Here is a 27,701-nt window from a genome sequence, read left to right as displayed (position 1 = left end):
GCATTATTGCGACGAGCGTGTGCTGCAGCGACTGTCGCGGTCTTTTCAAATCTGTATGGCCATATAGCAGCAGCAGCAGCAGCGCAAAATATTAAATGACATTAATAATATTATGGCGGCACAATTATTATGATATTACGTTTTCAAGAAGACGATTACCAGATCGTTTCGCTCCGGAACGCGTGTGCAAATCACATTGCACTAATTAGTAATTAGTAATTATTATTGTTATATAGGTACTGTTGAGCGTCAGCAGTTGAGCAGTGTAGTGCCGAATATGAACGATAAGTGCGGCGATTAGGAAAATACAATGTAAATATAGGTAATAATATTATGTTTCAACGATAAAATATATTGTATAATATTAATATAATATATTTTTAATTTAAAGTTCGTATTAGTTGTTACTGAATGGTGTACAATGCGGCGGTATGCTATTAGAAGTGTCTTACGAAATATCGAAAAACGATCTAGGAAACGACGATGACTGTTAATAAGAGATGAATATCCTGTGCGACCGTGGTGGTGGTGAATTGCGGCGAGGAGAGAGGCATATTATGCACTTACGATGTGTCACGGATCTATTATTATAATTATGCATCACACGGATTATTATTAAATATGATATACTATCAAACATAATATGTCGATATAAATATGCGTCGTTTTTAATACGAGAAACAATAAAAAATTAACTCTCATGATATTTCTACCGACTTTGCAGAGTATTAATCTGTGCATGTAAATAATTTGGTTGGATCGTGTTCTGTTGCTCAAAACCGTCGAACAAATCTCTTTTGTTTTTATCAAGAAATTATATTACTATTTTGGCAGTACGAAAAGACATAATATACACAAGTTTGGTTTCCCATCGGCAGATAGCCATACGAGTGCAGTATACACCGAATAACAATAATTACCGACATGGTGGTTCAGTGGAAAAATAAACTTTAAATATCAATTAGACTTGACAACTATTTACTATGTACCTACGTTGAACGCGAAAAATAGGAGATAAATTATGTGCACAAATGCACAATGCACGCAGTGACGCGGTCGAAATACTTGTAGGTCGATAACAACTAACCAATTCCATGTACAGTTCCCGAAATTATTTTTTTGAAATAAAATGGTTGTTGAAACTCTACAAATATTCGCACGAGTAATGTTTAGCTATAAAATGACGTAAAAAATGTAATGAAAAACACTCGAAGGTCTTATTTCGACGATTGGCGAAAACCCGACACATTAATAATTTAACTACCGTCGTCCGTAAAGCGAATAATAATTATGTATTTCAGTTGTGTTTAAAAAAATAAAATAATGTTATTATTATTTTAGTTGTTCGTCGGTGGTCGGGCGGAATAACGACAATTCGGCAGATCAAACGAGCGGCCGCGGTTCGGCGAAAGGAATTCTTCGGGCCGAAACTCTCGGTCTTCGTGTTCCGGAGCGGCGCCGGCGATGGGTGAGTGGCCGGCGTACGTTACGTCTAAAAGCTATAATCCCGTTCACAGGTGTTTTCGACTAGTCGTCGACGGCGGTTACACTTTTGGTGACGAGACGACATTGTTACGGTTAATTTTTCACTCTCTACTGAACGAACAGGAAGAAAACGAAGAGTTATATAATAATTTTACTGACAATAACCCTGACGATGGGACATCGAACGCCGAAGAGAACAGCGGATCCGAGGTGCCGCCGAAAATGTCGGATCGGTGCTTTTCGGACTCCGTGATATCTGTGATCGGCGGTGGCGGCCGAGTCATGGGAGTCACGCCGCGGCACCGTTGTCATGCCGCCGCCTCGGCAGTCGGTGCGCCGGGCGGAGGCGGCGAATGATAATTACATTATCGCGTACGTGAAAAAAAGGGGGAAAAAATGCCGTCGGGGCGACGTCGTCTCACACGTATAATATTATTATTACGATATCGATTGTGCTTGGACGGCGTGATGTATCGATAGTGGTCGCCGCCGCGGTGTGCACTCCCGCACGCAATAACACACACACGCACACACACACACATACGTACATAAACGGACGATCACACGCACTCACTGACACACACGCACGATAGCCGCGGCGCGCGCTGCGACCGCGACGTGGTGGGGAACATCGACGGCGAACCGCCGCCACCACCGCCGCCGTCGGCGTTCAGTGTTCAACGAGATACGGGCGCGGCCAGTTCGTCGTTACGGTTGTGCGTGTGTGTGTGTGTGTGTGCGGCGTGTGCGTGCGTGTATATGTATATAATATAATATAATAATATCATTATTTTGTTCTTCTTCGCCGTCGTCGTCGCCGCCGCCGCGCGTGTGTGTGTCCATCGTAGTATCGTGTTTTTTTGTGTGTGCGCGCAATGTGTACGTTAAGTAATATTTTTTCGTCGTGAAAATATTACAAACCGTGAATTTTTTCTCGATAATTTCCGAATTCATTTTATTTTGTCGCCAACCCGCCGAGTGCGTGCGCGTCTCCGGTTTTCGTTTCCGTGTGCCGCGATCGGTCGACGGGGTTCTCTAATCTCGCGACGACTGTGTCGTCCGAGTGTCTCTACCGAGCTCTCTCGACGCCGCCGCCGCCGTCGTCTTGGCCACTGTGTATGCGTACGTGTGATGCGTGTCCGCCGAATCGCCTCCGAAGCCGTCGTTGTAGTCAGCAACAGAAGCAGCAGCAACAGCGTCAGTCGCCGCGACACCAACAAAAACAGCGACAATAGCAGCGGTCACCGCCGTCGTCGTAGTAACGTCGTAGCGTCGTAGCGATGGCGTCGTGCAAACGGCCGTGCTGCAGCCGCGGCGCTGGCGTGTCCAACAAGCGGCCGTGCTGCAGAGACGGCGGCGTGGACGGTGCGTCAACGTCGTCGTCGGCCGGCGGGTCAGCGACGCTCCGGTCGCCCGACTCGCTGTTGGACATCACCGCCCGGATAGTGGCCGAGAACATACCGTTCCAGCGGATCGAGGAACGGTACAGCCGCATACCGGAACCGGTGCAGCGACAGATTATCTACTGGTCGTTTCCGCGCAACGAGCGTGATATATTCATGTACTCGTCGCTGATACGCGTGTCGCAAGCCAGCTCATCGTCTCAGAACTCTGAACAGAGCAACCTGTCGTTTTACAAAGGGCTTAAGCTCCTGGAGACCGGCTGCGTGGACCGGGTGCTGCAAGTCGGTGAGTACAAACATAACGTTGCATTATTAAAAATATTGAATGTCGGTCAATAAGTCGAAATATTTGCCGCATATAATTATAAGATATCGAGCGCGACGTCGTGGCCGTTTCACAAGTCACCTGAACGGTGGTCGCAGCAGATAGACCGCCCCCGTGTCGTCGGCGGGGGCGGAAAAACGGACACGGGCGTCCGATCACGGTCGTCCGTAGTATGCATAAATAAAAAAAAATATATATATAAAAATCATCAATGTGTAACTACATCGTTTGGTATATATATAATTTTTTTTTTGTTTTTCGCAAGGGGTACGCATAATGTAATAGTCGTAATAGTATAGCGGCGGTATAGGAGTATTAGGACAAGGAGGATATGGATGGTCGTCGACGACGGTGGCTGTGGTGCGCGGGTTAAACGGTCGCAGCGAGAGGGAGGCGATGGTGTGTGTGAGTGTGTGTACGCGCGTCGTCGTCGTATAATATATACACATACGTATTATATACATAGATATGTATTATACGTGTGGGGGACACACACGCACCCGCGTCATATTGATCTAATAGCCGACGGAATTATGTAAAATGCATGCGGGGCACGTCCGGGTAAATTCAACCCCGTCGAGGAGGACCTCATTTCAAATTCTTATTAGCCGCGTTTCTATCGCTCGTTCTCTCTCTCACACACTATTTTTCTATCCGTTTCTTCCTTGCCCACTGACTGTCTCCTTACCGTTTAAACAATATCAATAATATCTGTGTGCTGTCGCAACAACCGACAACGAAAAATCGGTAAACGGTGAACGCGCGCGCGATGTCCGTGACGTGTGTTCGTTCGTCGTTGTCGCACGCGTATTTTTATCGTCACAATGATAATAGTAATAATACGATCGTCGTCGATGGGAGGAAGCGCGGCCACCGTCGCCGCCGCTTCCACCACCACCGCCACCACTACCACTGCCACCACCAGGTGTTCCGGCGGATATGCATTATTCAAAAGCGCGTTTCGATTTGTTGGGGGGTGAGTGAGGGGGGGGAAACGTCGATACACATAGGCGCGCGCGGTAATTATTATTATCGAGCCTCCTACGGCCCGCCATCGCGGTGCCCCCCTGAATACTCATTCGCTTCTATCCTCCCGAGTTTACGAATTAAAATAAATTACAATAACTAATATAAAATATTTTTCGTTTTTAAATATTTATACAAGTACGTCGTTAATTCTGCGAGCCAGCCGTCGACCGCGTATTCATGAAAATGCTAATGTGCAAATGTGGTATATTATTATTATTATTATTGTTATTGTTACTAACGTCGTCATCGTATTTATATTTTTCTGCAGCAGTCTAGCGCGTTACACATACGCACACATCACACGCCGCTCTGGGCGTACGTGTGACGTGTGCGTGTAGAGAGTACGCATTTATTATCATCATTATATTTTAATTAAAATCTTGCCGAATTGGAAAAATATCTCGACGACCACCGCATGAGGGACGAGCAACAACCTCATAAAGGAGTTCGTATATTATTATTTGGACGTCAGCCAAAAGCGCGTGGAAAAATCTCGCAGAATCGCCGACGGTCAGACCGGCACGGTCAGGACGTACGTGGCCCGCCGCGCACCGCGTGGTCAACGGCGAAGGCCACTGCCGCCTCGGGTTACGAACGGATTTCAGGAATTTCCGGTATGCATCATGACGATTTCTCGACCGTCGCCATATAGCCTCCCATCGTTATATACGTTGCGTTTCCCATTAGATGCGCATCGGTCCGATTGTCTTTCCGGAAGCCTTCTCGACCAATTCGTATTTTTCCAAGTAACATAATTTTAGGTACCTACTTGTATATGCGCTCGATATTATATAATATTATCATAGGTATTGAATTTTATTATTAACATTTATCGATAAAATAGATTATCATTTCAATGTATAATATTATAATAACAGCGTTATGGTTAGGTTACGCTTTTATTATTTATTATATTTCAAAAACACAATTTTAATCGACCGCAGTCCGTAGTCTGTCTCAGAACATGTTTTTCAATTTGTCGACTCTATTCACGTCCAATTGGCAAAGCTCTTGTCCCGTCATGAATTGTGTTTATGAATAGGGTGGGGATGTAACATACTTGAATAACGCTATAGAAGAGAGCCTTGGCTGACCGTCATCTTGTTATGTACCAGCACTATAATAGTTGAATATATAGAGTAGGATGACCGTGTAGGAGCCCGTATACGCAGCAGAATGCATTTTATTAGTACCTAATAGGCATATTATAATAATATATTGTTATACAATACTATAGCATAGTTTAAACCGCCACTCTTATCCTGTGGGGATTGATGATATTAAAACCAATGAATTAGCGAAAAAACCAAGTGAAACATACTAAATACCATGGAGAGTGACGTTTTCGCCATTTCATCATTATAATATTACACCCTCGTCAGTTTTCAAGGTTTTACAACATATCGAGCTCTTGACTGTCTGCTACTGCTGATACGCAACGACTGGACGTGTATAGTTCTTATTACGATTAATATTAGACCTTTTTATTCGCCCTCCTCGGCATAACCTGAACAAATATTTTTCCCTGCGCTCATAGTCTCTCATGCAGCCAGCACTCCACTGCTGCCGCCGCCGTCGCATTGCCACTAGAGGGTTCTCTTTTTATTATCTTTGCCCAAAAACAAACAATTGGCGTCATTGCGTTTCCAATATAACAATAGTCACGCACACACACAAACATATATATACATAGAGTTACTCACTCGGGTATTGTGTATGCTGCTGCTGTCTCGACAAACAAAAGTTTGAATTATCATTTTATCATTATTATTATTATTTCGATATGCTTCCTGTGTCCTGCGACGTAACCACAGTTCATATGTTCGTAATTCGTGTGTATTGATCCAGATCGCAACGTCAATAAAATAAATTGTGTATTAAATATAAAATAATCGCAAAAATTGAACAGCTGTGCGCTACTGATAACCGTCTCCATATGCGGACACCGCCCAGGCCATCAGCATTAAAGAACGACACGCTGGTGATTGACCGCAAAACAATAACAAGACAAACTGTGCAAAGCGGTCGCCATGCTCAGTAATTGTATCATATGATATCTCGACCACGTGATCCGACTCGTACCACCATATCAGACTTCCAAATTCGTAGACTGCTGTATAGTTCATTTTTCACTATTAAATTCAACATGTACAAATTTTTTTTTATACGGATTATGGATATTTACTTGGTTAATGCACATTCAGAATAATTTAGCAATCTGCATTTTATTTTTATCTCCAATCGGCCTAATTATTTTTTATTCAACTGTATACGACAGATTATATACAGTGCGCTATACACCAGCGGTTACTATTCATTTTCGTTTTACTACTCGATGAAAAAACAATTTCTTGCTGCGTCGACAACCCTTTTTTTTTATCCTAGAGGTTAAATTAAAAAAAAAAAAGATGATTAATATATCATCTTTGGCACATACCGCGAAACGTGTTTTTACGTTTTGTGTTAGCAAACAAGATGGCGTCGTGTCGGATAAAGATTCAGTTTTATGTTACCCAAAAAGGGATTTCATACGTACTGCTACAGCAGCAGCAGCTGAACGTAAGAATAAAATACAGCCAGTATAATATTATGTGTTGTATAGTCTATTATACCTACGGCAAAAATACGAAACCTAATATTATATTTTCCTTACGATACACGCGACAGCAGGGTGGTGTTGAATAACTCACGTCGAACGCGTTATTATTGTTTTGGAGGCGGTTTGGATACGGGACTAACAGTGTACATACACACACACACTCATACTCTGTACTACGTTTTAGAACAGGATGTGTATAGGTGTAATAACATATGATGAAATAAAGTAAAATAAAATGTAATCTTGTGCCGTGGTGATCGACGCATTTAAACCGAAACAATCGGTCCACACGTAAATCAATTTTTGTCACATCATCATTCCTGCAGGCGGTTCGATAATTCAGTGTGTATTATACTTTTATTCCTACAGCGCATACGAAGGATTCTAATGGCGGACGATTGATCGTCCATCCATTCCTTAAATATATTATTTCCAGTATACAGTTTTTATCTATAGTTTCTGAATAATAAGAAATTATTATGTGGAGGTGCGGCGGTCGACGACAATTTTGGCAGTCGTGCCATGTGCAGTGTGCTAGTGTGCTAGTGTGCGTATAGAGAGTGAAGAGTTGAGAGCGAGAGAGGTAAAAACCGAACAAATCGAACGCGCCGCCGAGGCAAATATTCGCACAGCAAACGTCTTTCCTCACTCCTCCACCATATGTACGCCACTGCCTACTACACAATTGTCCGTCCCTATCGCCACCCCACGCGACGACAAACCCCATTGTTTTCGTTCTATGGCCAACACCCTCATCGACAATCGTGTGGGGGCTGTTGCTGAAGACGCCGATTTTATCGGCGCTGCGTGTGAAATATTTGTTATTTATTTTGCCGAGGGAGCAAACCAACAGTCTTCACCTCACCAAAACCGTTTTTACGTACATTTCTTTTTTTCCCGAAATTCGAAAGGTACCCGTGACGACGTCTGTAGGCCGTCTGGCGTGCGAGCGAGATGGATGGATGGAGGGTGAGAGAGAGAGGAGAGAGAAAGAAAGAACCAATTTCCTTCGGAGTCGACCCTCGGTCCTCCGCGCGTTGTCGTCATTAACCACATGGGTTCAAAAATGCGGTTTTAACAGATGGAACAACGCCGTCGCAGCGATGGCGACAGTCGAGTATATAACCGTCATTGATCGTGATAGATCGAACTTGCGGCACCCGAAAAATCGAGTGATATATTTTCCAAGCACTGCCGGACATTATCTAACCGAGAAATCTATACCGGCGCCCTTCACTGAGCCCGTGCGGTTTCGATGGGTTCAAAGTGGTTTCCATGCAGCAGCTGACTGCAGTATTAACTACACTCGCATACACCTGGCCCTCTTTCTCTCTCAGGGGTACTCAAAATCGCGGACAAACGATTCAAATCGTCGTTCGGTCCGGAGTCGAACAAGTCGAAAAGATTTCGTAGATCAGCTGAATTTAGGGCGGCGGTGCCCGGGGGGTCGTGTCCGTATAATATGTACCGCAGTAAAAGAGTGTTAGCTTCGCAGTCGCGGGGGGGCGGGTAAAAGGGCATCGCGTCGGCCATCGGTGGGAGTGAAGAGCACACGGCTATTAAGGAAAACGCCGCCGCCACCGCGTTGTGTATAAGCAGCCCTCTCGCCACCGCCGTTCCACCCTTCCTTCAAAACCGCTCGCGCTCTCTCGGCAACGTTCCGATCGGCAACGTGGCAACCACTCGGCGACGACGACGACTACCACACGCACGCGCACACGCTCGCAATGTTACTACTACAACAACATTACTATTATTATTACTACTACTACTCTTACTACTACTATTACTTCTACTACTATATTCTTACTATTACTATTTAGTACCTCCACACATCTACACGGACAGCGGTCGGTCGGCTTTTGCGTGCGTGCGCGCGCGTGTAAAGACGCCGGGGGGCGCGAGTACGGTATACACTCGCTCACCGGCGGGTGGCGTACCTCGTCCACGAAAACGAGATTGGAATTACACAAACACACACACGCATTAGCGGGCGCACTCGCACGCGGTTCAGAGAACGCATTTCAGGGGCGGCGGCAGCGGCTGTAGACGCTGCCGCCGCCGCCGCCGCTTGCTCCTCCTCTTCCCGTTACCCGCGTGCGTGCGTAATCTCTCGCCTCCGCCGTCAGACGGACTCTTCGTCTCTTATTATTATTATTATTATTATTATTATTATTACGATGTGTGGTGGTACGTTCTCGCACACATACACACGAAACCGTCTCGCACACACTGACACGCGGGCGGCAACACATGTCCGTGCGTGAGTATAATATTCGTCATACAGAGCGCCCCGAAAGACAACCGACCAATCTTGGCCATTCCGTTTCTGTTTTCACTCCGAAGCGCTTCCGATCGCCGTGTATGTATAACCGTTTATAATAATTTATGAACGTAATATCATATTATCATACGCGTACGTTACCTATACGATCATCGACAGCTACGCAAACTATAACCCAGACCAGACGAAAATAACGCAAACAAATGAAAACTCGTTTAGTTTTTGTTGCGACGATAACCGGTCCTCGTATGGGCGACTTCGTATATTATATTATACTATTATATAGTACGCTATATCTAGGTTAAATTATATTTAAATATTATATTATTATGACGCCGACGTCACCAATGAACAAGATAAGACATTTCAAAAATGGAAGCGACTGTTCGTTGTGTATTGGGTATTTCGTCGTGACGTCGTTCTTTTTCAGCCAATTCCACTATTTGTTTCGCGTCTGGTCCACGTCGCGACACGATCCAAATATATACCGTCGGAATCATACCGTCTGTCTTAGTTACGTCTTATATTATCGATGAAATAGTTTTGTACTTTTTTTAGAACAAATCCGTAAACTGTGTATGCAGAAATTTGAAATATATTATATAATGTCCTATCTTGCCTACTTGTCTATCAAACATTTTTTGATATACATGGCTTATATAATTTCTTATGTCTTCGCTTAGGACACTAAGGTAATCGTAATTTGCAATCGAACCTAAAGTGACTCTTTTGGTTCTCTTTGAGTATCATAGTAAAATTATAACGAAAACAATTTTTTTCAATGATATATATACATTACACTAAAATTAAAAATTAAAAATAATTAAATTAATATAATATTAATTTAATAACTTAAAATATAAGTATTTATTAGATCATAACTATTATGGTATAGTAGACTACCTAGTCCATAAGGCGTACAGATTAAAAATATTTTAGTTGTTTTTTAACTATATAAAATTTATGCAATATGCAGAATATGTGATTGAAGGCATGATTATCTTGATGAACTATAATAAATAAGGGTTAATTATAACTAATACAAATTTGTAATAGAAGTAGTATTGTTCTTTTTTAATATTCGTAGGTATTTTGTACATACATCGTATTTATTTTTTGATAAACACTATAATATTATGCTCGATATTATGTTATTTTTATACACTCAAAATATCAAAATCTATATAGATATAAAACCGTCAATGGCCTTTAAAAAGTTAATATTGTTAAGGAGGTCTATAAAAAAAATCGTGGTTTCCGTTAAATATTACATTATGTGAGATGGTGCTAGGTACATAATATACGCAATCGCTGAAAACACGCGACGTGTAATAAACAATTCTCAATTATAACGGTTTCTCTCTCTGCTACCCCTACCTCAACACCACCACCCATCACCCATCAACCTTTTTGAAATGTTCATAATGAAATTACACTTGTATAATTTGTACAAGGCGAGCAGAGAACCAAACGGCTGAAAAAGCGTCAACGCGTGAAAACCGTGTGACGACAGTGGGCGGTGGCCGTGTGGCCGTGTGGGTCACCAGACTGATATGTTACGGAATTCGCGTGTTTCCCGGCGGAGCTCTGGAACACCGCATACATATTATTATTTTACGTAGTTTACACGTCGTTGTCCGCGAGGTTTTATTTTTTAATAATATTTTAATCTATTCGCTAAAACCTAAGCTTTATTATTTATTCTGGCTTATTTTTGTTTCGACCGAAAAAAAAGAATTAAAATATAAATATATTATATAAAAAAAAACCGAATTACCATTAAATGTAAATTTATGTTGAATATTTATCAGGAAAGTATTAGCGAGCCACTTAACATAATTAAAAATATTCAAATTCTCATTGTTAAAATAAAATGTATAGTATATTATTATGAAAAATATTGCAAACGCACTTTGAGCGGAGAGAAACCACGTTCGGGATTATCGCTGTTAGGCGACAATGATAATATGATAATTAATAACTGACTTCTATGGCTGCTTGTAGTTATATTATACATCCCGTAATAGTTGTCATAGCGATCGTTGATTTTTTTTTTTTAAATACACTGCGTGTGGGTTTATGTTTCGAGTGTAATGCACACAGTGTAGTACAAGGTGGTCGTCCCGTTTTAAAGTCAATCGTAATTGGCAACTTCCGGACTTGAATATATATATATATATCGCTAAAACTTATTAGAATTGCACGAGCCTCATTTCGTCAAAAACCGACGAAGGGTGTGCGTGCGTGAGCGAGCATCAACAGCAGTGGGAAAGGAAATGTATTCCTACTATTGCTGTGCTGTAAATGGCAACAGATGTATTATAACATTATGCCCTCGGTATTTTGAGTTTTCCCTCCAGTCCGATGATATACCTATGTGCAATAAAATATATGTTGTTACGCGTACAGAGTACACGCAATCAACAGCAATCTGCACGTTATGAAAAAATAATATTTTTTTTTGCCTTTTAAATTTCTACTCGATGGTGCGTATAATAATAAAAAAAAAATAATATCTACTCTAATTTTGTACTAGATAATGTATTATTGTTATTATTCTCTTTGTGAGTTCATATATAAAAAGAACAAAATAATAATAATACCAACTAACACTGATGCAACCACGACGGACTATTATTGTTCGATTGTTCCCCAAATCAAAATTGTATGATAAAAAAGACATTTTGATATTGGAATTTGTTTTATTCATCTATCAGAAGATACGCTTAAATATAATATACTTAAATATACTCGACTTCATTGTCCTAGCCTAACCTTTGAGACACTGTGCAATGAATAAATATCTATACGTACGTTTATCTATATTTAATGGCAAATTAAATCATTTACATAAGACTGATAGAATTTGTTTGATTTTTTTGTCTTGAACACGTCAGATTTCGAAATTAGGTTTGATTAATAATCTATGACGAATTAAACTGTGTCTTTTAATGAAGTGTATTTTTTATTGCGAAAAAAAACGATTTTACAATTTCAACAATTATTTTTAATTATAATACCTACCGAACACTGTTAGAATATATTCTAAGTCATTTAATTTTTTATCTAATGTATGCGCCTATAATTGTTTTTCATATTACACATATTTTGAAATTTTCCAAAGTACACAGTACGCCTGCTTACTAAATACCTAGTGAATATGAAAATAGGTACGCGTATGAAAGTGAAAAAATAATTTATGTTTTTGTGTAAAGGTGTGCTCAGAATTTAAAATGTCTTTCTGTACGAAAAGCAAATCGACAGCAGTCAGCAGCTCGACGACGAGGATAAAACTAAGTGTTTGCCATTATATATAATGTTTATTATATCTATATGAATTTCTTTTAAACGTTAATCGGAGAAATTTGTATTCCAGAAAGACTAAACTCGATATTTTCTCGAAATTGCCAAAGTATCCCTCACCCCACTGTGCACGACGATAGTGGTATATGACTGATCAAATAAACTTGATTTCCTATTAATATCGCCGTTCCTGGAAATATAAGACATACAACAGAAAAACATTTTATTCTCAAATCGAGTTTTTCGATGACTTTTCCTCGACCAACATATTGAGTATATATTTTCACTAAATCCGCGAATACGTGGTTTTGCCTACAAAAATTGTCAACAGTATAGAATATTAGACTGTATAGCCTATAGAGTATTGACATAAAAAACTCGTATCTTCATTAAAATAGTGTTTGCTCATCAATTATCAAGTAAATATATTAAACATAAGGTAAAGTGAGTCAGTATACGAGTATAATATTTTGTAACTTTTCTTTTTTGTCGATTAGCCTCCATTTTATTTTTTTGTATCCAAGAATATTACAGTCATGAAATGTTGCCTATTTTAAAACCACTGAATGTATGCTAAACAACGAAATTATACTACAATAAGCTCAGCTGTTTGTGTAGTGGGCGTAGTGTCATTTTTCTACGAGTCTCATTTATTATTATTATTATTATTATATTAATCATATTCAACCCTGATTGAACGGCAATAGAAAATTTGTTTATTTTTATTAATACATTGTTGATAAAAAAACATTACTGGTTTAATTTGTACTATAATTAGAACGTTATAAAATTGATGGTCGTACATCCGTTTCCGGAAAGAAAAAAATTGCATATAAGCGGTGAGCAAAAATCCGTTATAATATTGTGTATACACACATACAGACACATACACATAATATATATATATAAATATAAATTAACCGGAACTTGTATATAGCTTGCCATTCGGCGCGGGACCGGTTCTTTTTGTTTAACAATATTTTTATACATATTTTAAGAAAGACGCACGGACGCGCAAGCACGGCGTACGTCATTAACATAAAACCAGACCATTATAATACGACGGCGGCTGTGTTTGCGCGCTTATGTTATTATACTGCAATGGAAATTTTTATATTATTATTATTATATACATATTATACGATACTTATTTATTACTAAAAGGGTTCTATATAATGCGCGACGAACAGAGACCTGGGTTTGCGCTACACCGCTGCGTTGCCATGTCTTGCGGCTAAGGATGCTATAGCTTGGTGTTATATTATTATAGCTGCGTATTAAATATATTATAATAATGTGTATGTGCAGTTCCTTTTAGTGTGTATATACATGTACAATATAATGTCAGCGCGCGCACGGGGTGTTGTGAACACACATTTATTTCGCAATGTCGTGATATTGTCATTCTGTATTTATACTATATACAGAGTGATTCATTAAAAATCGATTTTCCTTTGTTTAGAGACCTGCTGCAGTACCGCGCCGCAGTTCTGACATTATGTTATATTCAAATCCATTATAATATGTTATAAAATAATAGTGTAATCGCCGACTAATAAAACGAACCGATGTCGTGGTGTTGTGTTGGCTTGCCTGCCTGGTGGGGTTTAAAAGTAACAAACACACTGCTGCATAATATGACACTGCTAAGATCAAAGCTATAATAATATATTATTATACATACTTTCGTATTTATTTATGATAAAAAATGGCCATTGAAATATTATTCTTGGGATTTGAGTGCCAATGATATTCTGTTTAAACAACTAATTTATAAATTTGAAACGCCCACCGCTGATGAAATCTCATTTGCAGCTTCATGTTTAGCATTTTAAATACATATCGATCGAATTAATTTTTAAAATATATACTTTATAGATGTGTGATAACATGTATGCGCCTAATTTTATAAATATTAATTTTTTTTTACTCTGTTATTATTATGTATTAAATATGAAATAATCACTTCTATGGAAAATATATATTAATAAAACAAGATTTTAAAATATTTTTAATAGTATTTTTGAAACTGGTTTTGCCTTATGATTTTCGTCATATTCCTACTAGTTAGCATTATGTTCTTTTAATCCAGTCATTATAAATAATTTCTGAAAAATATCATTTTTTAAATTAAACATGTGCTATAATGCTAAAAGTCTACTTTAATCATTTTTCTGGATTTTTAACTAATAATATACTGGTATTATTATTATAGCGTATAATTCTTTTGAAATTTAATTTTGCCTTAGGAAAAAAAAAAGTTTAGTTATACATATATTAATATGATTTAATGTATGAATAAAATACTATTTTTGTTGTTCAATACTCAGAAACAGACAACAGTCTTGGAATTATTATTTATTATTAAAAAAATATTCTGTGCAAAAATCAAACAAATTATATTATTTAGTATCTATTTATTTAATAATTTCTTTGATATTCTAATAATTGTTATTATATTAATTATTATTATAATATTTATATTATACTGATCTTTTTAATAGGTTTTTACAATTCACACATGTAAAATGAATCTAGGAAAAAAAGCAAATGAAAAAAAAGCATATATAAAATTACATGGTCACGTATATTGTCGGTAAAATTGTATTAAATGTATAATAAAAATAAAAATAATATCTAATTAATAGTATAGCATGAGATATAGCAATCAAAAAATTCAGTAGACCTCGGGTTGTTATCTCTATACTCTTCGCATAATTTTTTTAAATTAATTTGCATTTTTTGATGTTTTAATTTTTTTTTTTTTGGTTGGACATTGCCGTTTTATTCCGTTGATTTTTTTTCCCACTACCATGTAAAATATTACCTATTGGCTCTTGACAGCTTGAATGTTTTGCAAAATTTTAAACTCTACTTAATAAAATAAACATGATACCTAACTGTATTCAATTATTATTGTTAATTCGATATTATCGTTCTAATTTATCCTGCATTATACATTTTATAATATCCATATTAATAATATTAGTGTTGAACTAATACATTGGAGATTGAGTGCTTGATAAGCGCTCCTATTCATAACTAGTGTTTCTTTGCTGAAATTGTGAGTATAGTATTTTTCCTGCAGTTAACCATTAAAAAGTTAAATACATATTATGTACGTGCTTATTTATATTATATCACATTTTTATTAATTTATAGTAGTTTTATTATTTTGTATTATAATAACGATTGTTTTCTATATATTATTAAATCCAGACAGTTAATATTATCAAAGGACTACTAAGACGCAACGTTTGTAACAGTCCATACGCGGTAAACAAAATTATAATAATCAAACATTTTTAAAATTCTTTAATACATTTTAAGATTATTAAAATTAATTAAATACTAAATATAAGTTTAATTTGTAGTTTATATTTAGTATACCTATTAAATGATATAAACTTATTTAATATAAAATTAAATTAATATTTATCTCTAGAAATTGAGTCATAGAAAGTTAAATAAAATAAAATATAATTTATGTTTTAAAACTACTTAATTTTTCTGTGTAATTGAAAACAAGTCTATTTATTATATTAAGATGATATAGTAGGTTAATGCTGTAACACCTAACCTCCTGTTTTAACTAAGGCACTAAGCACATTAGCAAATGTATAGGACCTTGGATAAGAACGTCTTAATTTAATTAGAATTTAGAGTCGTATATTAACTAATTTATCTAGTTATTTATTAATATGTTTAGTGTATATAACTAGTGCTTAACATAAACTTATAATTCCTATCATGTTGGTATAATTTTAATAGCTATACAAAATAAACATTTTAATATTCAAGAATTCTTATCATAATTTTATCATAAAATATATAACTATGGGTATAAAAAAGTAAATATCGTTAAATTACAACAATGCGTCATCAAAATATATAATGTGTATTTTTCTTTTTTTGTTAAAATATTGCGTTTCTATAAATTTTCTTGGTTAGATGTCGCAAATAGATTTGGAATGACCACAAAACACATAATTATTAATATGATGATAAATTATTTCATGTCGTCGACTCGTCGTTATTGTCTAAATAATTTTGTATAAAACTTTTAATTACTGTTAAAAACCATTTAGTTTGTCTTGAAATCAAGGTTGTGACAATACATACAAATGTAAAGGATTTGGTATAATATTTACTTTTACGCGTTGTATAATATTATTATAAGTATATAGGACATAGGTATAGTACTTTATAATTAAAGATAATCGTGTTTCACTATTTTCTTTAATAAAATTAAATATTATATTTAAAAAAACTCATTGTACAATAATAGACTTATTATAATCCTACTCGATTTAAAAATCTTAAGTTTGATGTTTGGATTAATGTATTTAAAATGTTGTTGGCCAAGTGTTTTCTAATGAATTTCTTGAAATGTCAATTCTTCATCAGATTAGACGTAGGTATCAGTATTTTTACAATAAACCATAATTTTCATGTCTGCATAAGAGTAAGTAATAAAGTAGTCCAAATTAATTTCTAACTATTTCTTGTTAAAACTTAGTAAGTCTGCAGATCGATTCAATGCCCCAAGTCTGTTTTAATTAAAATCGAATTACCCTTTTAACTATCGCGTATATTAGAGATATTATATTATTATCTTAATGGGATTATTTCAATTTAATATCAAAATAATAGGTTCTAATACATTGAGTTTCATCGTTTTTCTAAACTATTTAACCGTATATGCGTTTAGGGAATAGCGATAGATATATAGTGTTTAAAAGTAGAATTCCATTGTTGAATATTGGAAATTTGATATTGTATTAAAATTCTTCTTAAAGAAATCACCCATATATAGTTTGGTAAGCATATTTTCATAAATTATGCTAGTTTTATTGAACGACATTTATGACAGTTTTGCATTCGGCTTAACCTTAGTTATATCATTATATTCCTGTTATTTTCATGTCAAATAAAAGACACGGCTATACGTAATTATTGGGACGTTTTTATGATTATTTTTTAGGAATTAAAATAGTATTTTGTGGTATTTTGTTCAAACATAGTGTAGTTAGTTTCAATTTTTAATGTTATATTGGAGAATGTATACACAATTACCGATTATACTGACATACATTTTCTACATTTATCAAGCATGTCCTGCGGAATTAGATAATGTTTATAATATTGAGCGGTATTTATTTAGTGTTTGGATAAGTATGCCTTTCTTTAAACACCTATTATACTCAATTCTTTTAAGAGTTATCGAAACATTTCTCTATTGAACTCTGATAATTCAATGTATAATAACTAATAAGTACTGTAAGGGCATGTATGTTGGTTACTTGCATGATGTATTTCCGAAAAACAAATTAGAAGTTATTGAATCGCTTTTATGACAAAATAAATGATGATTTCAAACCGTGAGCATAATATAACAAAGTCACGTCATAATATGCTAGTTTCTAGATTTTTTAAATATTATGTAACGTATTAGAAACCTGCCGAATGAAAAAAAGCAGCGTTTAGTGTTAAAACATTTTCACAAGGACTCGATATGGTTCACTCATATAAGAAAGAAATATGTATTTTGTATAATATGTATTATAAAATAATTTTTTTAAATATAATTTTCAGTTAACCTTTTTTATATAATTTAAAATGTAGATTATATTAACGATATATTTTAGTTTTTTTTTTCATTAGTTTTTCTTTTTCGTTTAATACAAAACGACAACTCATGTTTAAATAAAGAAAAATGTCTTTACATTAAGCTATCAACGTATATCACTTATGAAATTATACAATTAACTAATATTTAAATACGTTTTTTTAAAACGTTTTCCGAGTTCAAACTATTGCGTTGTTTCTATTGTTGGTTAGGTGAGATAAAGAAACACCAATTTTTTGTATCGTATTATTAGGTACACACACACACATATATATATTATATATATGTACATACATGCATACATACATACATTCATACATATAATGATAACACATTATAGTATTAATTCTATATAGCGAGGGAAAAAAAAGAAGAGACCTCGCCGTTGCCACCACATTCTACGTAGTCGGGAGTCGGTGCTGCGCGGCGGTCGTTGTCGTCCGTCTCGTACGTTTCCGTGTCACGTGACCGCGAAAAATATACAGCCGCGTCGCCTCGACACCGAGTCGCCTCTCGTGTGTATATTATTATATAGGAGGAACAACTGACATTTCGGTCGGTGGCGGCCAATATTTGGCGCGTGCGTTCAACGACCTCTCTCGCTGAACGACTATCGCCGTTGTAGGGGATTTTTTCTGATTCCCCCGCCCCCACCCCCGAGCTTCAGTTTTCCCATTCTGTCCGTGCGCCGCCTCCCCATGCGTACCAAAGTACACACGCATTATGTATATATATATATAAATATAAAAACGTACTGAGCTACGGCGGTCGTGTCGTGTCTGTCGTCCGCAGGCCGCGCGCTCGGCGACGGTGATTCATCCCCTGTTGGCTAGCTCGCGCGGCTTATATGTTCACGCACACACGCGCGCGCAACGTACATCGATCCGTGCCGAATGCACACGTGGACGCGCGATGGCCCGCCAGCGATTTTCATGTAAATTTCCTCCCCGCGGCCTAATAGTCATTTCTAATTTATCGCCTCCCTCCGCGCACCCGCTCCCCGCCGAACACAAAGTTATCCATACACCCTATCGAACTTGCCCATTGCCGATCGCGAGCGCAGGCGAACACAATATCGTCGGCTCTGTTGGTCCGCTCGTCATCATATTATTATACTATGTGCTGTGCTCGTGGTAGGGGGGTAGTTTTTTATTACTTTTTGTATATGTGTGGCGTGTTTGCTTGTATGTATGTATAGGTAGGGAAGGGTATGAAGAAAGGGCACACGTGTTGTGTGTGTCGTTTGTTCGTTATTATTTATACTGAACGAAAGAAAAAAGTACTATGTAGGACGTTATAATATATTACTATTATTGTTTTTTGTTCTCGTTCCTATAACACGTATATGTTATTATACCACCACTCGTTTTTTATTATTAATTTTTTTGTAATAATTATATATACATAGTAAAAATAACAACGATATTCATATACACTCTTCGCCCTCTCGCAGAGCCGCATACGTGCTCGGTCATAGGTCTCTCGGCTTCGTACGGCATATTGTTATAATAATAATAATAAATTATGTGCGTCTATCGATCGGTGGCCGATGATGATGATAAACGATATAAATAATATCGTTTGGACGACGCGTGTATACACGTGGTGCAACCCCGCCATTTTTTTTTGGTCAAGTCTTTCGATACGACTAAATGTGTGCGACTGCGACAGCCGTTCCTCCTGCGTCCATAATGAATTATCTTAATATCGATTTTTCACTTTTGTATAGTGTGTATCAAGTTTTTAGTATTAATATTGTTTCGGTGGAAAACGGTTTTTTTTTGTTCTCGATTTGTTCGCCATTTGAAATGTGTTTAATTGTGAAAAACATGTTTCTCCGCCATATTTCCTGTTCTCGTTTTCGAGACTATTGCAGAATTTTAGCAAAATAATTTTTTTAAACACCACAAAACGTAAAATTATAATATGATTTATGAAGTAAAATAAAAATATAAGATAGAAAACTTGTTTTTTTTTTATTACGTATATGTATCTACATTATACAGTGCTATAATAATATAAACTATTATATGGTCGCGTTATTTTGTACTAAAATGTACAGTATAGGTACCTACCTATTATTTGCGACTTTCTTTTTGGCGTTACTAATGTATCAATTACACTGTCCGGAAATATTTTAAGAACTCAGTGTTATGCGCACAATCAAAACTTCTCATACTACTAAAATGTATGATATTTATTCGATTTTATTTCATTTATAAATGCGTTAGATTATTACTGTATAGTTCATCTATACATTATAATTATTTTAATTTTATTTCGTATACTTATATATTTATATAGTTGTTCAATTTGCATGGTTAACATTAAGACAAAGAAAAACAACATTCCGAAGCGAATATATGCATTTGGTGTATATGAAAACATATGTTTTGATATCAAGTATAGTTTCCAAAGTGAGTCGTGTAAATTGTTCCGTAATATTATTTTCATGTACATTCTGAGTAATCTGAATCTTTCATCCAATTGTTAGCGTACTTGTGGTCTCATACACACCGAAAAGAACCAATTGGCTGTTATAATAACCCTGCACTCGGCACCCGCGCTATCGGAGCTGGAAATTTGGCCAAAAAATGAATGATACGGCTCAGCTTGCAAATTCAACGGTCGTAAAAAATCCTTATCGGTCACCATGTTGTTTTTTTATCTGATGATGCTACCAAATAAACACGTTCCGCACCGGTTCGCGTCGTCCATCTTCTGTATAATATAAGTCAGTATAATTCGCATTGTCTTTCGCAAGATATAATTATACTTCGCATATTTTTATCTATTGTGCTCGAAGTCGAACTAGGAATACATATAATGCTATAAGTACGTTATGATTTACGATTAAAAACGAGCAATTTGTTCTGCCGGCGATATGTTGTTATATAACGACGATAATAATTAAAAAGTTTTTTTTTTACCGAAAATAAATGCATAATTTTGTATGTATACGGGGCGTGAACACATACGTTGTAATGTGTTTTAACATCCGATAAAATTATATAATATTATATTTTTAATACATTAATGCATATATATATATATATATATATACGTCATGAATACGAGTCATACTTCTTCACGGAGCTTCGTGCTACCAAAAGTGAGTGGGAAAAGGGCTGGAAGTATGCATCGCGGTCGACGTTTTGTTCATATATGTTCATGTATATATTCGTCGAGCGTGTCACATCCTTCAAAAAATCTCCCAATCAAAAACAAACGGAACCGTCGTATATTTAAAGCTTTTTGGCTCCTATTCCAGACATACTTTGTGAATATTTGGCATCGGGCGTTGTTGGCCCGTATATCCGAGGTTTCCGTTTAAAAACGTACATGCGGACTGGCCCGGCCCCGGACGGCTGCTGCAGTGGTGGGTATGGTGTAGTGGGCTAACTGGGAGGTGGGGGCTTGGGTGATTTTGGCTAGAAAACTCTGGCAAGGATTATTATTGAAAAGTGGCCAGATGGGGTGGAAGGGGCACCGAGTCGGAGGCAGAATATATAGAGAAGGGTCACATCGTCGTTTGGCAATCCGATTTCGAAGTTTGGCAGCTCCAGGAGTGTGCGTTCCCAGATAAGAACTCAAAATTTGGCACTCCGTGGCGTGGATAGGTGCGCGGCTGTGGCGTTAGGTGTTTTTGGGGAATGTGCGCCGCTTATTATCGTGTACTTAATCGTAGTCGATGGGGCCAAAGTCTCAGTATGCGTATAATACCTACGTGGTGTGTGTTTGGCAAAGTCCGTCATTTAGAACATCGCGGCGCCCCTCTTTATACACGATCGCAACACGGCGTCGGCGTGTATAGTTTGTAGAATAAATAGAATATTAAAAAACCGCCAACTCTTGTAGACCAAACGTACAGTACATAAGGTAACATATTGTAACACCATTTTCTGCTTCATCTTTGCGCAGGTATCCAGCGGCAGCGGCGCCAACTCGCGTATTGCAGTTTATTCCGATAATTTTACCGTTGTTTTCTAAATTTTCTCCGTATTTATATTACTCATACGGCATATTTCCACGCGTATATACGACGATGTAGGGGAGGGTGCAGCAGTCAGCTGATGATCGTCGGCTGGGTTCACGGTGCTGTAGGATGGTAGAGGTGGAAGGGAAATACGCGTGTTTTCCGGAAACGGAAAGAGAGACAGCGAAAGACCGCTACCGCGCGGAAGAGAACGAAAACAACAAACCGTCGACTTTTACTACGCTAACCCCGCGCTCTTCACACCATCCTATCAGCCAACGTTCGACGGCGCGTTCCCCCCCTCGCAACCGCCTACTCATCTCTCCGCTTCGGATCGCATGACCTCGCCGTAATACGGACCATGCTTCCCCTCCACCTCCTCCGCCGCACTCACCTTGACACGGTTTTCATTCACTCTTGTGTGTGTGTGGTATATATATATACTTCTGTATAGTATTTATAGTATTTATATATATAATACATACTACGACGGTGTCTACAATACTATTTACGTGCCTATATACATGTTTATATATATATATACCGCCCCTCTCGCTTATTTCGGTCCATTCATCGTACATAATATACTACATGGCTATGGATGCGTGTGTTATAATATCTTTTCGACCTATGCGCAAATAGTCTTTCGGAAAATCGTCTGTCGTTCGTCCGATGCTGTAACCGAGTTAACAGTACACCTAACCTAACTATAGCACGGTATAATAATATAATATTCCATGCGGACTATGAAAGCGAAACGATCATATATAAGGTCTTGCTTGTTCGACGCTTGACGAAAAGGAAAAGGTTTTTTTTTTTTAATAAACGATATTGTAAAATAAATTATATGAAAAAAAAACAAACCCAGATGTGTGTATGTGTGTATGCGTTTACTGCGCTGCAGCCGTAGAGTCCCATAAGTGGCTGCTGGCAATATAGCGCGGCGGTGGCTACGGCGGTGTGTAAAGTATCGCGCCGCCCCTCGGACTAGAGATCAATACGCACCGAAAACGCGTGTGCCAGTTGGTATCTTTTTCCATCGCTATTAGTAATATTACTGAATACTTAAAAAAAAAAAAACAGAATTATTATTATTCGTCATCGCTCCATGTACCCACGCCGACATGCTGCTGTGTGCGTCGACGTACATAATATTATTGTCTTCACGTCTGTTTGGTTACGCATGTTTGTGTCGGCAGACAAAAAGGATTTTTCGGGTCCAAACTCCAAACACTAAAATTGAAGAGTGGTAAACCCGCCCGAACTTATTTTTTTCGTATAATAATATATTTATCGATTTTTGTTGTTTTCCGTGTCCCGATTCCTTTCACGGTCCATGTCGACCGTGGTCGAGACCACATGTGTCTGTGTGTGTAGAATACCATCTCGTCGTATTTCTAGGCGGCGGTGCGACGTTGCCGATCGTACACGTCCGTAACTCTTTTACGCTATCATAAATGTATATATTATTATTGTGTGTGTGTGTGTACTGTGTATATAACTACGCGGCGGTGGCGTCGTCGTCGTCGTCGGTCACGGGTGCAGTGGCGGTGCAGTAGCGGCTGCGGCGGTGGATGACGACGACGGTCTGTTGATGGGTGGGCGGGTGGAGGTTGGGTGGACTGGGGTACGATGGCCTTGACACGGCAACACGGCCACTGAACCTGTCCGCCGCCGCCGAAGCCGACACGACAATAATGACGTCACTTTTGTTGTTTTTTTTTCACTTATTATTTATTTTTTTTTGCCGTATATAATAATAATATCATACAAGCATACGTACGTGTCGTGTTATTACGACAATACTTGCGCGTGCGCGTGCGAGCTTACACACGTCTGATATAATAAAATATAAATAAACGTACACGGTCGCGCGATGATCTGTACCGGACGCGTTGTCATTCCACCGCGTGTGGGATGCTGCGTTGCCGGTGCCACACGCACGAGACACGCACGCGTCGAGGCCATCCGCCGACAAGATTTCATCCAGGCCGTATTCGTGTGCGTGGTGTTATCATTCCGCGTGCACCGCACGTGGTCTCGACCTTTGGTGGAGGACGCAATGCCTCGGCAGTTGTGGTTGAGCGTGGTGGGGTAGTTGGGTAATATATTTCCGTCGAGGACTTTTCGAACTTCAGTGTACTTGTGAGTCCCATCAAGGACCTCCGTCGTATTTATACGTAATATTTACCATGGTAAATCGTTTCTTGTATATACGTAATATAATATGAAATATATAATTACCGTTCGTATGTATGGATGGTGGTTTTTATGTTAAGATTCCAACGACAAAGAGAGGAAATCAGATCTCTACCTCCTAACATAATAATATGTGTATACAATGTTTAGGTATAGTATTGTAGGGTCACGTATTATTATAGTTTATTCTTTGAATTGGACCTTAGCGACAGAAACCATTCGTCCCCTTATTCCCTGCACAGCCACTGATTGGATTTTATTGGGGGTGCACAAGCCCCATATATAATGTTTTTTTATGTATATGCTATATATATACAAAAAACTTTTATGTATTGATGAACAACGCAGTCATTTTTCATTTGCTCTTTCACTAAACTGTCGGTTCTCCAAAATTCCTCGGGTGGTGCCGCGTGATAAAGTATATTGTACATTAACAACAGCCCTGCAATGGTATAGTAAAAAGAAAGGAAAAAATGGCTTTGGAAATCTGTCGGTGCCAATCTTTGTATTGTTTTATAATCCAAGTAATAAAGCCGCACCTCGTTTTTATTAAAGCTTTAAAATAAACGTTGAAAATTTAATGTCGCCGTCTCCTTTCTTTTGCTTTTATTACCGAGTTCCGAATAATTTACAATGCAGGATCAATAGTTCTCCTGGGTCTCCTGTACGTCACAAATCCCCCAGACAAATGCATGTAAGAATCGCGTGTGTACAAGTATTATTGCAATATATAGTATATGCATATATATTATTTACGTATTGTACAAGCGGTGCCTATATATATATATATTATTGTAATATGCTTAAAGAAGATTTTTCGTATTGTCGTACGTATGTGTACATTTACACGTATAAGTTTTATCTTTGTTATTTCCTATTTTACAGCACTGTGATTCGTCTTGTATCAGTTGTACCGTTTATCGGTATCGTGCAAATCTCTTTATATAATTTGAAATTGCACATTTCCGTAACACGTGGACTGCGTGGTTATAACTTACAATATACGATACTTAATATTTGTATTCTAAACTTTTTAATATTGTTGTATAATAGGCAACTAATGATTGTGTGTTTGTCGTGTTACAGGATTCCATCTTAGCGGTGTGGTGTGGAACCAAAGACCTGGATCGCCGTCGTACAACCATCCCGACCAAGAGAACAAAACACACAAAGTGTCTGTCAGCTTCGACAGGTAAAAAATATTCAGTATAATGTATTGCAGTATACAGTGTAAATATTTTAGAACACTGCTAATATCAAATTTATTATCGTATTAATATTCGACTATGGTTTTAATATTTTAATAACATATACGTGTTTATAGGTATATTATGTGCAATTATGTTATATTATTAATTATATTTTAATGTCGCCGTGTATATAATATATGGTCGTCGACTGTGGTTAAAAATATTATATCCTGTACAGATTATTAGAATAAATATTGTGACATAGGTACTTATTATGTCGCTCGATTTTTATTTTTATTGACTACTCCTATTTTTAAATTATAAATGATATTATTGTACAAACATATAGGTTTGCCGCATAGAAATATAATATCCGTCTCATGATTAACTTAACGAAAACAAAAAGGATATAGGGGAACGACGCGCTTGCTTATGTATATATTGTGTACATCCGTGTAATGTGAATGTCACATATATATTACTCTCATGTTCATATTATATAATATTAAAGTCATTTAATACAGCTTTACATGTTGTAAGACATTATGTTACTGCAGGGTCCGAATGGATTCAAAAAAAATAATACCGGCTTCGTTTGCGGCACGTCTATTTTTTCAAACCGTGAAGTTATAGGCCATCATTTTGTTATTTGAGTTTAAATAGTTTTTCTTTATTTCTCGTTGATAATTCTTAAATATTACATAATAATATATAATATACCTAGGTACCTAACCTACCTGACAAAACCGAACCCTTGGTGGGATTTGGCAGTAGATCACTGCATCCGTTTGAGTCGTGTTTGAAACTCATCTTTTGCTCGGCATTGGAATGTAGTTGAATTTTAATAATGTTCACGTAGCGCAATCGTTTCTAACTTAAACTTAATTTAAAATAAGCGTGCGCAATGCGACAATGCGTGCGCATATTGTAGGTATTTGCTCGTATTACACGTATTACGTTGATTTACCATATTGTATATTCACCGTGTGTCGATTATTATTACATATATTATTATACATAGTATATACACACAAAATTACGCGTTTTGCGTTATTGCATGTATTCGGAACATTCTATTTTCAAGGTATAAATATTTTACGCGAAATATATCAAGGAAAAATAATATTTAACACATCAACAAGCCAAACTATTGTGTGCAAAAGCATTTTATAGTAAAGAATTTTAAATTATTTATTTTTTAAAATCCAATAATTATCATAATCACACTCAGTCGAATCTCTATTAATGAGTTGAGAGAAAACTTCGTAAACTCCCCCCCTCTTACTTTTCCGAGTGGTAAACAGGTGACACACAGTATTTTTTTCAGTTATACTCAACAATTTCGATTGCAAATTTAACAAAGATTCTTTGTTTGATTTGATTTAATGGATATTTTTTTTCTCTGTTCGTGTACAGGTGCAAGATAACATCGGTGACATGCAGCTGCGACACGAAAGACATTTTCTGGTGCCCCCACGTCGTGGCCTTGTCCTTGTACAGGATACGGAACGCGGACAGTGTCAGGCTCAGGGTCCCGATATCAGGTAAACAATATGTATTATATAATTGTATATACCTATGCATTACATTTGACGACAAATCCATCGTAAATTTTATAATCATTTATTATATAATATAACAACGATATGATAATATTATTATTGTTTTGCCACGCGGAAGTTCATGTTATTCTCTCGGCTTGTGTTGTAATGCAAAATTACTACATGAATGTCCCGTAATGTGTGTGTGACAATAATTATAAATTATATATCATTATCTCTATAGTAGACACTAGACACGCTATACTTGTGACGCCGAGGAGGAATACATTATATTATGCTATAAATAAAATAACGGACACGCTCGATTCTCTGATCGAACACAAAAACAACAATATAATTTAGTAAGTGGCTTGGTGAGGCGCGGACATATGCTCAATCTGTGGAAACGCGCTGATGAGCGTACATATGCTCAATCTGTGGAAACGCGCTGATGAGCGTACATACCGGCCGTAGTTGCTAGCTCATGGATGGGTGACCGCCCGGGATTTATAGCAACATATCTTTGCCACACCTATACAAATACTTGTTACAACTCTACCAACTCAAAAACCTACAAACAAAAATAACTCCCTCCGTACCACCTTACGCTCAATGACATGCTGCCACCTAAAAATGATTTAGTAACATAATATTTAACTTAATGTAGTGTTCACACGCGAAATGTGAAAGTCTTCATGACAATATCAAAATTGTCGGTTTGCAATACGAACAATACGC

The 27,701-nt window shown here is 37.3% G+C and overlaps 1 protein-coding gene across 1 annotated transcript in view; it reads left to right on the top strand.

Moving 5' to 3' along the window:
- Positions 1 to 2,190: 2,190 nt before the first annotated feature.
- The window catches only part of LOC107166584 (zinc finger SWIM domain-containing protein 5-like), a 62,604-nt gene continuing 37,093 nt past the window's right edge, over positions 2,191 to 27,701 (top strand). The window contains exons 1-3 of the mRNA XM_015515311.2: positions 2,191 to 3,174; positions 25,319 to 25,424; positions 26,839 to 26,966. Of these exons, the coding sequence (XP_015370797.2) occupies positions 2,766 to 3,174; positions 25,319 to 25,424; positions 26,839 to 26,966 (643 nt within the window). The 5' untranslated portion in view covers positions 2,191 to 2,765. The remainder of the gene's footprint in view (positions 3,175 to 25,318; positions 25,425 to 26,838; positions 26,967 to 27,701) is intronic.

This window comes from Diuraphis noxia, unplaced genomic scaffold (genome assembly GCF_037042655.1).
Source record: "Diuraphis noxia isolate RWA-SAM2 unplaced genomic scaffold, SU_Dnox_SAM2 contig0004, whole genome shotgun sequence".
Classification (NCBI taxonomy): Eukaryota; Metazoa; Arthropoda; class Insecta; order Hemiptera; family Aphididae; genus Diuraphis; species Diuraphis noxia.
This window is presented reverse-complemented; position numbering and strand designations above follow the sequence as displayed.